Source organism: Haemaphysalis longicornis, unplaced genomic scaffold (assembly GCF_048455015.1).
Source record: "Haemaphysalis longicornis isolate Haplotype H1 unplaced genomic scaffold, Haemaphysalis longicornis Haplotype H1 scaffold_1, whole genome shotgun sequence".
Lineage (NCBI taxonomy): Eukaryota > Metazoa > Arthropoda > Arachnida > Ixodida > Ixodidae > Haemaphysalis > Haemaphysalis longicornis.
The window spans coordinates 481,508,473-481,524,059 of NW_027526203.1; the positions used below are offsets into that span (position 1 = coordinate 481,508,473).

Genomic DNA, 15,587 nt, shown 5'->3' on the forward strand with positions numbered 1-15,587 from the left:
AGGAGGGAAGATTATGAAAAGACGGACTGGAAATGCTTCACATCTACAGCAGGAAAATATTCGCTAACGCTTGCAGCAGCGTAAGTACATTTACTTGAAGGGCTGCAGCTGCTGCCTCCCGTGTTTGAATGATGACTGTTGCAAAATGTCGGAAGCAACGTGGCGACCCACCTGGTTACACTGAAAGAAAAGAAGGAACTGCATCGAACGGAAAGCCACCTGAAAAGATAGAAGGAAGATCACGATCTAGCCGGAACTGGATTGAACGTTAGATTGTTGCCGATAATGGTGGTGCGGTGCATGTTTAAGCCAGGAGCCGTTCGCTACATGTTGACGTTGTTCTACTTTCTTTTGTGGTCGGGAGTATGTTGGGAATTGCGCAAAAGAGGAAGACATAGCTCCTGGCACATAGCGTACGACTATCATCATCATTTTAAAATCAGTCTGTCATCGACATTAAAGGAGTTCCATCAGGGTTTCTGACGGCTCGGTTTCCTGGCGGCTCATTTGCAACGACGTGGTCGCTCCGCGACACAGAATGGCACCTAGGCAGCCTGCGCTGAATTACACAGGAGAGATCCGCATCGTGTTTTTTGTGCCCACCGTCACTGCGCCGAGCTTCGCTGGTCACCCTACATCACAGAGTGTAAGGGTAGCGATTTTTTTAAATTTTGTGGATTAAAAAATTCTCACTACAAACTCTGATGGCTTATTAAATACGCATTTAGTTTATAAGGAGCGCTTAGAGGGCTTATATGTAATATGAAAAGACAACTTTGACACTTGAAAGGTCTGGGAATGGAAGAAGGAAAAGAAGAAATGTAACAAGGAAGAAGATTGAGCGTGTAGCGTTCCTGCCATGAATATGTCGGCCATCCTTCATACGACAGCTGCATCGGTGGCGGGTTCAATTCCCGGCGCCGGAAAACTTGACCTCTGTTTTCCACCCGCGGGAAGTTCACTGGCCGCAAACCAACTATACGCTAAATCCCAGGCACTCTCCCATATGCAGCTGGAGCTGGGATTAGGCGCTTGCTGTTCAATAGACTTATTCGCGTCGTGGCACGGAGCTGTCTGCATGGTGGGAATTGCGCAGCTAGAATTACAGTTTTAGAGCATGCCTTTATAGTTCTCATTGAGTTTTCTTGCGACATAGTTTTTCATGTGTCTTGGTGTGGCCACACGCTATGCATTGTCGTTTTTTTATGATACACTTTCAAGTTATTGTCAAAGCTCTCGACGCGTACCTACATGATTGTGGGCTGCGTTTTTTGCACTGCGTTATATGTTAAAGGCACTCATCAGAAGACCATACTCGGCGTCCTCAAACCATAGCGCTGGTATGCTCGAAAACCTGATTGCCATGGCAAGCATCCTATATGCCCCATTAGGCGCAATTTTAAAGTGTACTTCCGAGCAATGATGGCGCTGCCATACACTTTTTTCACGCGTAGTAAGCGTGAAACACGCTCCTTTGCGCCGTACACTTCGTTTTGAGCACCACGGGACTCTAAATACGCGTGGTTTTCTTCGATATAAGCGTGAAGCGGGTTGGGAACACCCGCATTCGCTTTATTTTTCGCGTAATGCAAGATTGCATGTGTGTAAACCGTAAAAATCACGCTAAGAAAAATCTCGCGCCAGCGATCGCGCCTTTCCTAATCACGCATATACATATCCTGATGCATACCCACAACGGAGCCGTGAGGCGCGCTGCTACATGTTGCTCCGACTTGCGCTTCCGTCCCTTATTTTGTCATTGGAAGGGATTCAAAGGTGGCGCTCGTTTCAGCAATTTTGGTGGGAAAACGGAGTTAGAGCGTTGGAGGCATTGGCCGAAGCAGGTGGTTTATGCGTCGTGATTTTCTGCCATTCACGTGTGTACTGCGCGGAGTGTTCGCTTTTTGTGGTAACAAGGGACGAAGAAGAAACAATCGGACGGGTGATTTGACCTTGAGTGGGCGGTGTGGTGCGAGAGAACACCGAGTGTCGACTGCCGGGAATTCTCGCGCGACACGGCGGCGTTCACTAGAACTCCACTTTTCCGGCCGGATGGAGTTATTCAGTGGCCAGTCAGCTGTCATGCACGGTCGCTTGGAATATCAAGGTAAGCAAATTATTTCGTAAAGTCTTTGCTGATAATATATTGAACTCTTTTCTGAATAACGACGTTTTTAGTGTATTGTGTAGAACTGCCAATTGACCTCGGAACTTTACATTATTTAGTGTCAGGCCTAGTTCTCTATGTAGCTTCTGTTCGACGCGGATCACGCGGTCAACCGGGAAAGTTGAGAAGAAAGAAGGAAGAGGTACATTTCTCGTTGTTGTGGCTGCGAGTCGTTTCTCTCGTTCGCCGTCCGGTTTCCGTCGATCTCGGCGTATGGCGTTTGGCATCGTTGGCTTGTTGGCGGCAAACCCCGTCGTGGCCCCGTCGTGGCCCCGTCAGGCGTTAATTCTGCCTATAGCCACGCCACCCAAGACAAACTTGTAATGATTATTGTCTTGAATAAACGAAATGAAATGAAATGAAACTTCATGGCCGCGCATGCGGTTCGCGTCGGTCGCCATTCTCAGGCGAGGAGGCGCTGCACCGCGGGTGATGGAGCCGCCTGCTCTTTGCGTCCTCCGCAGAGCACTTCGAAAATGACGAAAAATGTTGTCTAACGCAATTTCACACAGTCGACGCGCACATTACGAAGCGCTGAAAATTGTGTTCCATTGTATAGAACCGCCGCTTTATGGCCGCATTAAAAATGTGCTCGTTTGGCTGCACATCACGGCAGAAGTTTGCGTGTTGAATTAGAGTGCAAATGCATTGATTGAAGCCGCTTTTTATCTTCGCGAGGTTTCACCCGTGGACATCGTTTGGCGGTGCACTGTATGAGGCGGCGTGAAGGAGTTGGTATGCGGCAGAACCTAGAGAAACACTACAAGTTGCAACTGGACATGCCACTGGAAAAACGCCTTGGTGCTGTGTTTGTGTGTGTGTTACATAAAGGAAGTTACGTATCTGCCTGCTTTCAGGCAGTTACTACGATTCGTTCAAGTAGTAGTTACACGTGCGGCATCGACGAAATTTCATGGGCGCTAAAAATGCGGCGCGATTTGTCGATGAAACTACACCTCGCCTGTGTTAAGTTCGTAGCAGTATTCACGTGCTGCTTTAAAGCGGCATCAGCAGTTCATCTGGATACTATTTTATATTTCCCGTCTTCATTTCTCAGATTTCTATGTGCGGAAGCATTCTTATAAGTTATCGTGAATAAAAAGTTTCGCTCAAATTTGAAATCTGTTGAAATTTCTTTGACTCTAAACTTTGGTTCAAAATGTCAACCTTTGCAGCAATCTTCACCAGACTTCCTCACTTAATTTTCTTCACAAACGTATGGGTATAGGTGCCGAAAGAATGCACACCACAGGCCTAATTGTATGGGATTATGTAGGGGCACTTGTTCAAGATACTTCATGAACGCTTGTTTTGCACTGACTTCAACGGCGCTTGGGTTTATCACAACCGAAATTCAGCGGCAGTCCTAAACCCCCTTGCTCTGTAAACACTGCTAGTTTGTGGCCGTGTGGAACGAAGAATTAACGCTGTAATCTCCAAAGTGAGGCTTGTCGATCCGGGTCTGGCGTCCTTCTTAACGCTTAGTGAAGGGGAAAAAGAGGATTGGTCCCTACCTGATGTGGCATTCTCCACCTGTGTATAAGACGCCTCTCTGATTGTCAGAAATCATTTAAAAAGAAAGCTAAAATAGGATGTCTGTTTTGCCGTATTTATATGCTTGGTGGGTGCTCCAATTTACCCAGACCATAATAACGGCACAGCAACTATTGTGTTCTTTCAACTTTCTTTCTAATTGATTTCTGACGGTCAGAGAGGCGTCTTATACACAGCTGGAGAATGCCGCATCAGGTAATGACAATCCTCCTTTTCACCTCCACTAAGCGTTAAGAAGGTTGCCAGTCACGGATGGCAAGCGTGAGCGCTTAGCGTGATAATTCACCACGCCTAAAACAAGCGTGCAAAAAATATCTTGTACTCGCGCTTGGCAAGCGTTGCGCATCCCACGAGTCACGCTTAGAAAGCTAGATTTTTTAGCGTGAAAACACGTCACCTTTGTAACAAGCATGCAAGAAATCGTCGACACTCACGCTTGTTAAGCGTGAAGACATTTAGAGTGTAGTTTAATTTAGCGCGGGAATAGCACATTAACACATGTTAGTGTGCAGCACTTAAAGAGACACTGAAGGCAAACAGCAAGTTGGGCTCAGACGAAAGTTCAACTGCCCCGAAGCACTCCCAGCGTTTATTCGGCGGTGAGAGATGCTTTAATTGCCGAGAAATTACTGATTGAAAAACGCATTTCATTCCTCGCGCCATTTCATGACGTTTCACGTGACGTCAATCGCTGCCGGAAGCGAGTGAAACAGCGGTGTGGTCTAGCAGGAAAACTAAAGCCTACCGAGGGAACCATAGCCGCCACAGAAGACACTGGTCGCGCACTCAGCGCATACGACAAAACAACTTGCCCGCGTACACTTCCGTTACCTGCCACTCTATGTGCGTCAATCTTAATGCTGCACGGGACGTGAGATGGTGGTTAAACAATGTGAATGTGCCTCGCGGCCTTTTACTTACCTACAAAACGTCTAGCGAACAGCGCAACCGCAGCACGAACGACGACAGGGGCGCTCTTTTGATTTGCATTCTCGTTGGATAGTCGGATTTTAGTCACTTCGATGTACTCGGAAAAATGGTGTGGCGTCATCTGTTAGTTTAACTTAGAACAGCGTGCAACGCCTAATTTGTGCGGCCCGCTATGTCGGCACCGCGACGTGAGAACGTTTTGTCCGTTTTCCGTCGTCATATAGTAACGCTTATTGCGGCATCTGTTGAATGTTTTGCGAACCGAGTTGCCCATCTGCCAGAAGTGTGCCTAGAACTTTCACGACCGCCCAGACCACTACAAACAAACCCCTGACGCCAGTATGGAACGAAAAACGTGCATAACGTGAAACAAATTTACACACCTTAGTGAAAGGATATCAGCATACAACGCCCTGATCCAAAGACCCGGTTTGACGCACACATTTCATTTAAACTTCAAGACAATCAAGAAATGGTTTCAAGCAAACACATCGTCACGGCATGCGCTTTGAGGCCGAGGCGCAGAATTTACGGGCGATCGATGGCCTTTTGTTCGTCGTATGGGTAGCACGCGCGCTTATTGCGATTTACGGGGAAAACAAGTCCCTTCACTTCGGCGCAAGCCGTGACGGTTTTAAAGAAATCGGGCACACTCTGCATATCCGGTGCGCGTTTAATCGTCGATCGTAATAATTCCAACATGGAAAGCACAGTCCAACCGCGGGGGCTCGCCTTCGCATTTAATCTCGAAGCGAACGGAACCACCACACACACACACACACACAGCTTCGGCGGCCGGCTTGGGTGCAAAACTTCGTTCGGGCAGACAGCGCTACGTGAGGGAGCAAAATACTTGCTCTATCAGACGCAAATTACTGTCCATCGCAACCGCCACTGGCGCGGCGGTTTGGAATTGGCAGCTTGCGAGTGTCGGAACGACTTGAAGCGCACTTTGAACCCGTTAGATTGAGGAAAATACAAGGATTTCTTGACAGAGTACTGTTCCGAAATAAGCCAATCGAAATCTAAATATTTTACGCACGACTTGCCATCCATGTTAAATACTACTCCTAAAAAAGTCTGGCAAGTAATTTCCCCTCAAAATGCTACCAATTCTGTCAGTATACAAGATGCTAACCATATGCTTCTATTAGATGTAGTTAGCGCTTCAGTGTTGAACTCATGTTTTTCATCTGTCTTCACGTGCGAAGATCATTCCAGAGTGCCCGAAGTTCCCGAGTTTGATTATACATTCATGGCACCTATTGCCGTCAGCGCTGAAGGGATTGCGAATCTTATTAGAAAACCTAAATTATCAACTTCTTCAGGCATTCATAACATAAATTTTAAGGTGCTCAAAAACACGTCATCCTGCTCAGGTAAATTCCTGTACAATATCTTCACGCAATCTTTATAAACAGGACAACTGCCGGCTGATTGGAAAATAGGTAAAGTAGTAGTAGTATTAGTAGTAGTAAACGTTTATTGGAGCAAAAGGGAAAGGGAAAAGGGTGGTGGTGAAGCGTCCCTAGTCCAGGATGCCTCTCGACCGACCCGACTCAATGGCCCGAGAAACCAAGGCCCTCTGGCGGGCCGGGTCCGGGCTGGTCAGCTCAGTCTCCCACTGCTCCGGGTTGGGGAAGGGGGGTGGGTTAGGGGAGTGGGGACAGGAGTATACGAGGTGGAATATGGTGCGAGGGGTGTCGCAGTGTTGGCATTGACGGGGTAGATAGTGGGTGCGATCTGGTGGAGGATGACGTGATTGTAAACGGTACTGGTCTGAAGGCGACGATAGATTATGGCTTGCTGGTTGGTTAGGGAGTGGTGTGGAGGGGGGTAGACCCGGCGGGTAAGGGTGTAGTGGGACAGAGGGGCATTGTACGTATTGTCAATAGGAATTTGGAGGAGGTCGTGGTTGTTCGTGCGGGGTGATGGGATCACTTGACCATCGGTGGAGAATGCCCGGAAGTGCAGAGCTCGGGCGGCGGCGTGGGCCGCTTCATTCCCCGGAAGGCCGGAGTGCCCGGGAGTCCAGACGATCGTAATGGTGGTCTCGTCAGGTAGACGCTGGAGGAGTGGAATGGCCTGTGGTGGGGCTAGACCTGCCTGGTAGAGGCGGCATGCCTGCTGTGAGTCGGAGACTACAGTGATGTGCGGAGGCTTGGCGTGGGGGGTGGCTGCGAAGGGATTGCCAGAGCTTCTGCCGTCTGTATTTTGTTGGTGTGCGTGGTGGCAGCCGTGGAGATTCGGCCAGTGTGATTTAGGGTAACCAAGGTTGTGCGTCGAGTGCAGGAGTCATAGGCAACGTCAGTATAACGGACCTTGGGATCATCCGCGAGCTTCTTCATGAGATAGCGGACCCGCGCTTCCCGACGGCCTCGGTTGAAGGTGGGATGCATATGGCGCGGTATGGGGGAAACGTGGATACGGTGCTTGATTGTAGTTGGGAGGCGTTGTGGTCGGTCTTGATTTGGCGGTGTGGGGTAGCCGAGCGTGCTGAGAACGGAATAGCCAGTTGGCGTGAAGCTAAGGCGTTGAAGTTGGGAGTTTCTCTGCGCCTCCACAAGCTCGCCAAGGACGTTGTGTATGCTGTTAGGATCGGCCAACACAGGAATTCCTCGCAAGCCCTAGAGCAAAGTGTGCGTGGATGAATCACCCAGAGGCACGAGGAGGCAAGAAACCCTGGCGCCAGCGGCGGCGGCGGTTTCAAGTGGCGGCTTCTATATCCTGGGTTCATCGGACGCTGCGGGCCACTTCTTTTCTTCATACACGTATGAAAGAAGGGTCCACCGAAAGGAAGCTGCAGTTTCAAGTGTCCAAGCTCTTCGGTTTCCAACCATCGGCGAGAGCAGGAAGTCGCTTGTCTTTACGTGCTGGGAGCCGTGTTGAAATTCCGTTCTCACGGGGCCTCCAAAATGAAGACTTGCGCAAAGTGGTGCAACTCCGGCACGGGACACGATCCATGACGTGGATATTCACCCTTTCCATCGACCGAGTGGTTCGTGTGCATCAGCCACGCCTCATGTCGTGGGCGGTACATCAAGTGTCGTCCACTGCCCACCTGATTGGACAACCTGTGTGAAGTTAAATTCCCTAGCCAGGGATCTGGGGAATACGAACTCTATTTAAACGGCTGTATTCGTGTTATTCTTGTTCTCCTGTCTCGACTGTCATCATGTAGAATAAACCTCCTGTACAGTTTCCTCCTAAGCAGTCATCTCGAGTCTTTAGTCCGACACCTTGGCGAGCCGGGACCTGCGGGCCTGAACGAGTCAGACAACCCAAGGGCCCCTCATCTCTAACACTGGTTGGCAGCAGCTGGGATGGACCGTGCCTCATCGTGCTGTCTCTGCGGGTGAGCGTTTGGCTTTTGCTATGGGATTCGCCAGGCTTCAGATTTTGAGAGAATAATCTTGCACTGGGAATCAAGCGCTTGTCAATTGAGAAGGGTTAATCTCACGACATTGCTTGGAAGCAGAGCCAAAGCAAAGCAGAGAAAGCGGGGTCATGGACCTAATGAAATTGCCAAAGTCGGACTTGCTCTTGTTATGCGAGGAACTGTCAGTAGAAGTGCCAAGCAAAATAACGAAAAAAGAGCTGTGCAAGATCATTCCTAAAAGCGTCGAGAATAACGACGAGCTTGTACATGCATGGAACTTAGTTCGAGAAGCTAAAGAGAAAGCGGAACAGGAACAGAAACGACTTCAGGAGGAATCTGAACGAGAGTGGGAGAAAGAGAAGGAACGGCAAAAGTGGGAAGCTGAAAAAGCGGAAAGAGAGCTAAAGCGACTGGAGCTTGAAAAGGAAAGACGAAAAGATGGCGGTAGCGCGAGAGCCGAGACTCCTGAAAGAACATGCGAGGCAGTATCGTATCGGATGGATAAGTACATGCATCCATATGAAACTGGACGGGACATAGGATTGTACCTAGGAAATTTTGAGAGAACTTGTGAACGGGAGAACTTTGCTCGCGGTACTTGGACACAACGGCTTCTGACACTCTTGCCATGTGAAGTAGCTGAAGTGATAGCGAGACTTAGTACGGAGGATGCGGCGGATTACGAGAAAGTGAAAGCTAGCCTGCTGAAGAGATACAGGCTTTCAGCTGAAGCTTTCCGCCAACGTTTTAGAAGCTCAAGCAAAGGCGACAGCGAGGGCTATCCGGATTTCGCGTATGGCCTTAAGACTAACCTTTTGGAGTGGCTTAAGGGAGCAGGGGCCTATGAAAGCCGCGATGGAGTGGTCGAATGCATTTGCCTTGAGCAATTTTATCGAAGCATCCCCCAAGCGGTGAAGCTGTGGGTTCAAGACAGGGAAAATGTCGGCACAGTTGAAAGAGCCGCAGAGCTAGCGGAAGAGTACGCTACTCGCAGAAGGTTGAGCACAGATGAGAGTGCATCACACGCTGGAAACGTGACGCGGAGTCATGTTCCCAGCAAAAAGAACCTTTCTTCGAAAAGTTCCGTGCAGGCGGAGGCGCCAAAAAGAATGGCGGAAAAGCGGGAAGATCAGTCGAAGAGAGAGGGTGCAGACAAAGCAGGAAAAAAAGAGTTTGAGGCTAGTAGGCCACTTCGCTGCTACAACTGCAATGGTGTCGGGCACTTTGCAGCCAAATGCACCAAACCTAGGGTAGTGTTCAAGTGCGTCGATGAAAGCGACGAAAATCTAGAGCTCCTTAGGCCATACTTGCACAAACTGCAAGTCAATGGAAAACCTTGCAACGTGCTTCGGGATAGCGCCGCAACGATGGATGTTGTCCATCCGTCCTACGTTGCAGCAGACGATTTCACGGGGGAAGTCGCATGGATAAAACAGGCGGTGGAGGAACACAGTGTATGCCTGCCAATGGCTCGGGTGAGGATTTGCGGGCCGTTTGGGGAGCTGATCACTGAAGCCGCAGTCTCGAAGGCCCTGCCACTTCAATACCCTTACCTCTTCTCAAATCGATCGGATCGATTGCTTAACGAGGGAGGCCAGAAACTCGGAGAGGGAGTGGTGCAAGCTCTGACAAGGTCTAAGACTCGCCAGCTCGCCTCTCAGTTAAGTCAGATTCCTGAACCTAAGGTAGCCAGAGAGGCACGTGCCAACCTACCATTGGAACCACTTGAGGAGGAAGAAGTGACGGGTTGTCAAAGGCAGACAGATGCACAAGGCTATGACCGAACAGGGACGATCACTGAGGCAGCAAATGAAGCAGAGAGCTCTGAAGGGGCAGTGTTATCTCCAGCTTCACGCAACTTTGATCGCCTTCTTAAGGTTAACCGGGAGTCACTAATAAAAGAACAGAGAGAGGACCCCACTTTGGAGAGATTGCACGTTACGGCCAAAGAAGGCATTGCTCGACGCAATATAACTGTGCATGAGAAAGGAGGCTTACTGTATCGCCACTACCAGGACAAAAAAGGCAAAACACTCGATCAGTTAGTCGTGCCTGAAAGGTACAGAGCGGACATTTTGAGTCTGTGCCACGGGAATGGCTGGTCAGGACATCTTGGGATAAATAAAACAAAAGAGCGGCTGCTAATGGAATATTATTGGCCTGGATGTTTTAAAGACGTGGAGCGCTATGTGAAATCATGCGATGCGTGCCAGCGTGTGGGCAAATCGGGGGAGACATGGAAGGCTCCACTGAAAATTGTGCCACTAATTTCGGAACCTTTCCGTCGGCTTGTAATAGACACAGTAGGCCCTTTGCCCAGGACTAAGTCAGGCTACAAGTACCTGCTTACCATGCTGTGTCCAGCCACAAAATTTCCCGAAGCCATTCCGTTGAAAGAACTGAGCTCCTCAGAGATAGTTGACGCTCTTCTATCGGTGTTTGCGCGTATAGGATTTCCGGCCGAAATCCAGACGGATCAGGCAACAGTTTTTACGAGCGCTTTGACTACCACGTTCCTAGAGAGGTGCGGAGTAAAGCTGCTACACAGCTCAGTGTATCATCCGCAGTCTAACAGTGTGGAGAAATGGCATTCGGTTCTAAAGCGGGTGCTACGTGCTCTGTGCTATGAGCACAAAGAGGACTGGGAGGACTGTCTGCCAGCCACATTATTCGCTTTGCGTACGGTTCCCCACGAAGCTACGGGTTTCACCCCAGCGGAACTTGTGTACGGAAGAGCCCTGCGCTCCCCCCTCCGAATGCTGAGAGAAATGTGGGAGGGCACAGGAGAGAACCAGACAGTGGTAGAGTACGTGCTTCAACTACTGGACCGCCTTAACAGTACGAGGGAGATAGTAAACCGCAATATGAAAGCTTCCCAGGAGGCTTCCAAAGTCTACTATGACAAAAACGCCCGCCTTCGAACTTTCCGCGTGGGCGATCGCGTCATGATTCTTCGGCCATCGAGGAAAAATAAGCTGGAAGTTCACTGGGACGGTCCTGTAGAAGTTATGCAGAAACTTTCTGAGACGAATTACGCGCTAAAGATTCCAGGAAGAGGGAAGCAGGTGAGAATTTATCACTGCAATCTCATGAAGCCGTACATGGAACGCAGCGGGATCGTAAATCTAATGCTAAACGAACCCGAGGAGCTCGATAGCGAGATTTTGGATTGGAAGGAGAACGCAGGAGATAGCGTCAGCGTGGAGAAAATCGTGGCTCTTTCTGTAAATACAGAATCTCTGAGTTCGGGCCAGATTAACGCTCTAAAGCGGCTGTTAAGCGAATTCGCTGATCGATTCAGCAGCCGTCCAGGAAAGACAGACCTCCTGACGCACGAAATAGAGCTCACGTCTGACGAGCCGATACGGTCGAAACCATACAGGGTATCACCTCGGCAGAAGGAGATAATGGAAGCTGAAATACAGCGCATGCTTAACTTGGGGGTAATAGAGCCAGCTGAGAGTGACTACACCTCACCGCTGATTTTAGTTGAGGCACCAGGCAAAGAGCCTCGTCCCTGTGTAGACTACCGAAAGCTGAATGCTATTACCAGGGACCAACTATACCCGATTCCGAACATAGAAGAAAGACTAGAAAGAGTGAGCGGCGCAAAATTCATTTCCACCCTCGATCTCGTGCGCGGATATTGGCAAGTACCGCTCTCAGAAAGTGCGAGCAGGTATGCCGCTTTTATCTCGCCGGTTGGCACCTTTCGACCCTTAATGCTTAGTTTTGGGCTGAAGAATGCCCCCTTCAGTTTCTCGAAACTTATGGACATCGTACTCAGGGATATGCAGGGCTTTGCTCTCCCTTATTTGGACGACGTCGCTATATTTTCAGAAACGTGGGAAGAGCATCTAGAACACCTTAAGAGCGTGTTTTCTAGGTTTCGAGAGGCCGGACTAACTATGAAGGCGGAAAAGTGTAGGTTTGGTTGCGCTCACGTGGCTTACTTGGGCCATGTTGTCGGCCAGGGAACTAGGAGTCCATCAGAGCTAAAAATTGCTCCGATCGTGGCCTTTCCCCAGCCTCGAACTAAGACGGACATTCGATCCTTTTTGGGACTGGTCGGATATTACCAGCGGTATATCCCGAACTATTCACAGCTAGCAAGCCCCTTAACTGACGCGTTACGAAAGGGAGCACCCACTAAAGTACCCTGGGATGCCGAAAAAGAAAACGCATTCAAGAGTCTCAAGGCAGTGCTTATGTGCCGACCTCTGCTCCGAACCCCTGACTATTCTAAAGAGTTTATAGTCCAGTGTGACGCCAGTGATAGAGGAATGGGTGTTGTCTTAAGTCAAGTGGGCGACGACCGCGAAGAACACCCGATTCTGTACGTCAGCCGTAAGCTGACCTGTAGAGAGGAAACGTACAGCGCTTCGGAAAAAGAGTGCGCCTGTTTAGTATGGGCGTCGCAGAAGTTGTCGTGTTACTTGTATGGAGCAAAGTTCATCTTTGAGACCGACCATTGCCCTCTCACGTGGTTGAGGCAAATGTCCCCCAAAAATGGTCGCTTGCTCAGATGGAGTCTAGCTCTCCAGGAGTATAATTTCTCTGTACGCTACAAGAAGGGAAAACTGCATGCGAATGCTGATGGCTTAAGCCGACTGTTATGAAGTAACTCAGTTGGATCGCCTCCGGGGTTTCTTTTTATTTTAACCTAGTTAAGGGCAGTCGGCCAGTGGCGTTTTCTGCGGGACCTATACCCTTGCTTTGGCGGCACCAAAATTCAGCCAAAATCAAATAGCTTCTGTGGTAAAGTGTTTCTTTATCGGTGCAGGAAGCCTGGTGGGTCTTTGGCGAATTCTGAACGCTTGCGTGTGGGGCGGTGCAGTGTTGCATGGGATAGCCCACTGGTGCTTTCCTTTGTTAATTGTTCAAGATCGTATGTTCCTTGGTGGAAGACGGCCCGTACACCCAGTTCCAGGCTCATCTCTTCCTGCCCAGCGGTCGTCAACGCTGGCCATTCGAGATTTTTCGGGCCGCGGAGGAGCTGTTAGGATCAGCCAACACAGGAATTCCTCGCAAGCCCTAGAGCAAAGTGTGCGTGGATGAATCACCCAGAGGCACGAGGAGGCAAGAAACCCTGGCGCCAGCGGCGGCGGCGGTTTCAAGTGGCGGCTTCTATATCCTGGGTTCATCGGACGCTGCGGGCCACTTCTTTTCTTCATACACGTATGAAAGAAGGGTCCACCGAAAGGAAGCTGCAGTTTCAAGTGTCCAAGCTCTTCGGTTTCCAACCATCGGCGAGAGCAGGAAGTCGCTTGTCTTTACGTGCTGGGAGCCGTGTTGAAATTCCGTTCTCACGGGGCCTCCAAAATGAAGACTTGCGCAAAGTGGTGCAACTCCGGCACGGGACACGATCCATGACGTGGATATTCACCCTTTCCATCGACCGAGTGGTTCGTGTGCATCAGCCACGCCTCATGTCGTGGGCGGTACATCAAGTGTCGTCCACTGCCCACCTGATTGGACAACCTGTGTGAAGTTAAATTCCCTAGCCAGGGATCTGGGGAATACGAACTCTATTTAAACGGCTGTATTCGTGTTATTCTTGTTCTCCTGTCTCGACTGTCATCATGTAGAATAAACCTCCTGTACAGTTTCCTCCTAAGCAGTCATCTCGAGTCTTTAGTCCGACACCTTGGCGAGCCGGGACCTGCGGGCCTGAACGAGTCAGACAACCCAAGGGCCCCTCATCTCTAACAATGCCCAGCTTGAGCAGTTTGTCCGTAGAGGTGTCAGTGGGGAGGCCAAGCGCCGTTTTGTATGCTTTACAAATGAGGGCTTCAATTTTAGCGGTTTCTTGTGGTCGAAGATTGAGGTATGGTGTGGCATAGGTGATTTTGCTGATCAGGAGTGCTTGGACCAGACGACAAATTTCCCATTCTGTGAGGCCGTGATGTCGGCTGCGGATTCTGCGGATAAGATGGGTTAGGCGAGTAATGGATGTCTGGAGTTGCGGAAGGAGCGCTGTACCCGTGCTGTCCCGATGGAAGGGGACGCCGAGGACGCGGAGGGTGGTCACCGAGGGGATAAGTTTGCCTTGAATCGAGACTTCAGGATCAGGTGTGGGAGGAGGAGGAGGACGGCCACGTGATCGGGCCCGCAGGATGAGAAGGGCTGATTTGGCAGGTTCTCAGGTCAGGCCCCTGGGACGCAGGTAGTTGACGGTGGCGTCTACAGCTTTAGGTAAAGTAGTTCCCTTATTTAAAATGGCAATAGATATTCACCAGAAAATTATCGCCACATATCACTAACATGTATTAGCTGCAAGATGCTTGAGCATATAATTTCTTCGCACATTTATTGTCATTTAGAAATCAAAAACTTCTTTTTTGAGAATCAGCATGGATTTAGGCCAGGTTTTTCATGTGACACCCAGTTATTCGAATTTACCACTGATCTTCACTGCAATATGGATAATAATTTACAAACACGACTGCATTTTTCTGGACTTTTCTAAAGCATTCGACCGCGTACCTCATTCGCGTCTGATTTCAAAATTAACAGAACTTCGTTTAGATTCGCTAACCTTATCGTGGATCCGTAACTGTTTGTCTTTTCGACAGCATTTCACTCTGCTTAATAACTCTTCCTCTCCAGTTTCCTACGTCCCCTCCGGAATGCCTCAGGGTAGCGTCTCGGGGCCACTACTTTTTCTAATCTACATTAATGATGTTCTAACTAATATTTCTTCGTCAATACGGCTTTTTGCTGATGATTGCATTCTATACCGTTCTATAACTAGTACCGATGACCACCTTGCTCTCCGAAAGTCCTTAATCTGATTAACAACTGGTTTGGTGCATGGCAAATGACTTTAAATTCATCTAAATGTAAAGTAATATCCTTTAGTCGAAAAACATTAACTGTTGCAGTTGATTACTGCATAAATATTTCCAACGTGTCACAGTCATCTTCGCATAAATACATAAATACCTCGGCGTCCATTTCACCTCTAATCTTACTTGGGCGGCACATGTAACCTACATATCTGCAAACAAACCAAGAACACTAGGATACTTACGTCGAAACCTATGAAACGCGCCAAATAACGTCCGCAAACAAGCTTACTTAACCTTTGTTCACCCGCAGCTGGAATTAAAGGTTTAAAAAGGCTGTAGAACTTGTGCATTCTGAAGCGTACTCCAAACGGAAATGGTTCTAGGAAAGAAGGAATAGTTTGTACATCTGCGATGGGGAGTGACTGTTAGTTGGTGTCTTTGCTGGTTGCATACCCAGTTGATAATGAAATCACATCTGAGAAATCTATTTTATAATTCCCCTTGATTATTTTGTAGAAAAACTTCAGTCGAGATATAAGATTCCTGTGTGATAACGACGGTAACTCGGTTCGTCTTAGGAGCTCGGTAACTGAAGTGCGCCAAATTTTGTTAAATATGTGCCACAGGGTTCTTTTGTACGTTTTCGAGTCTGCTGACGTTTGTTTTAGTGTAAGGATCCCAAATAACAACACAATATTCTAATGCTGGTCGAACTACTGATTTGTACGCAAGTAAACATTAGGAGCGGAAAGTTTCAGTGCTCGTC

General features: G+C 49.0%; 1 protein-coding gene across 1 annotated transcript; it reads left to right on the plus strand.

Moving 5' to 3' along the window:
* The first annotated feature begins 7,245 nt into the window (after positions 1-7,245).
* Positions 7,246-12,843, plus strand: LOC144162831 (uncharacterized). Its single transcript, XM_077693507.1, has 2 exons — positions 7,246-11,809; positions 12,814-12,843. The coding sequence occupies exons 1-2, from the start codon at positions 8,159-8,161 to the stop codon at positions 12,841-12,843; spliced, it is 3,681 nt and encodes a 1,226-aa protein (XP_077549633.1). The 5' UTR covers positions 7,246-8,158.
* Positions 12,844-15,587: the final 2,744 nt, after the last annotated feature.

Excerpts from the sequence above, each read along its gene's own strand:
- LOC144162831 (XM_077693507.1), top strand. The coding sequence starts at position 8,159 with ATGGACCTAATGAAATTGCCAAAGTCGGACTTGCTCTTGTTATGCGAG. Across the intron at positions 11,810-12,813 it reads TCTCGAAACTTATGGACATC|GAAGCCTGGTGGGTCTTTGG; the intron begins GTACTCAGGGAT and ends TTATCGGTGCAG.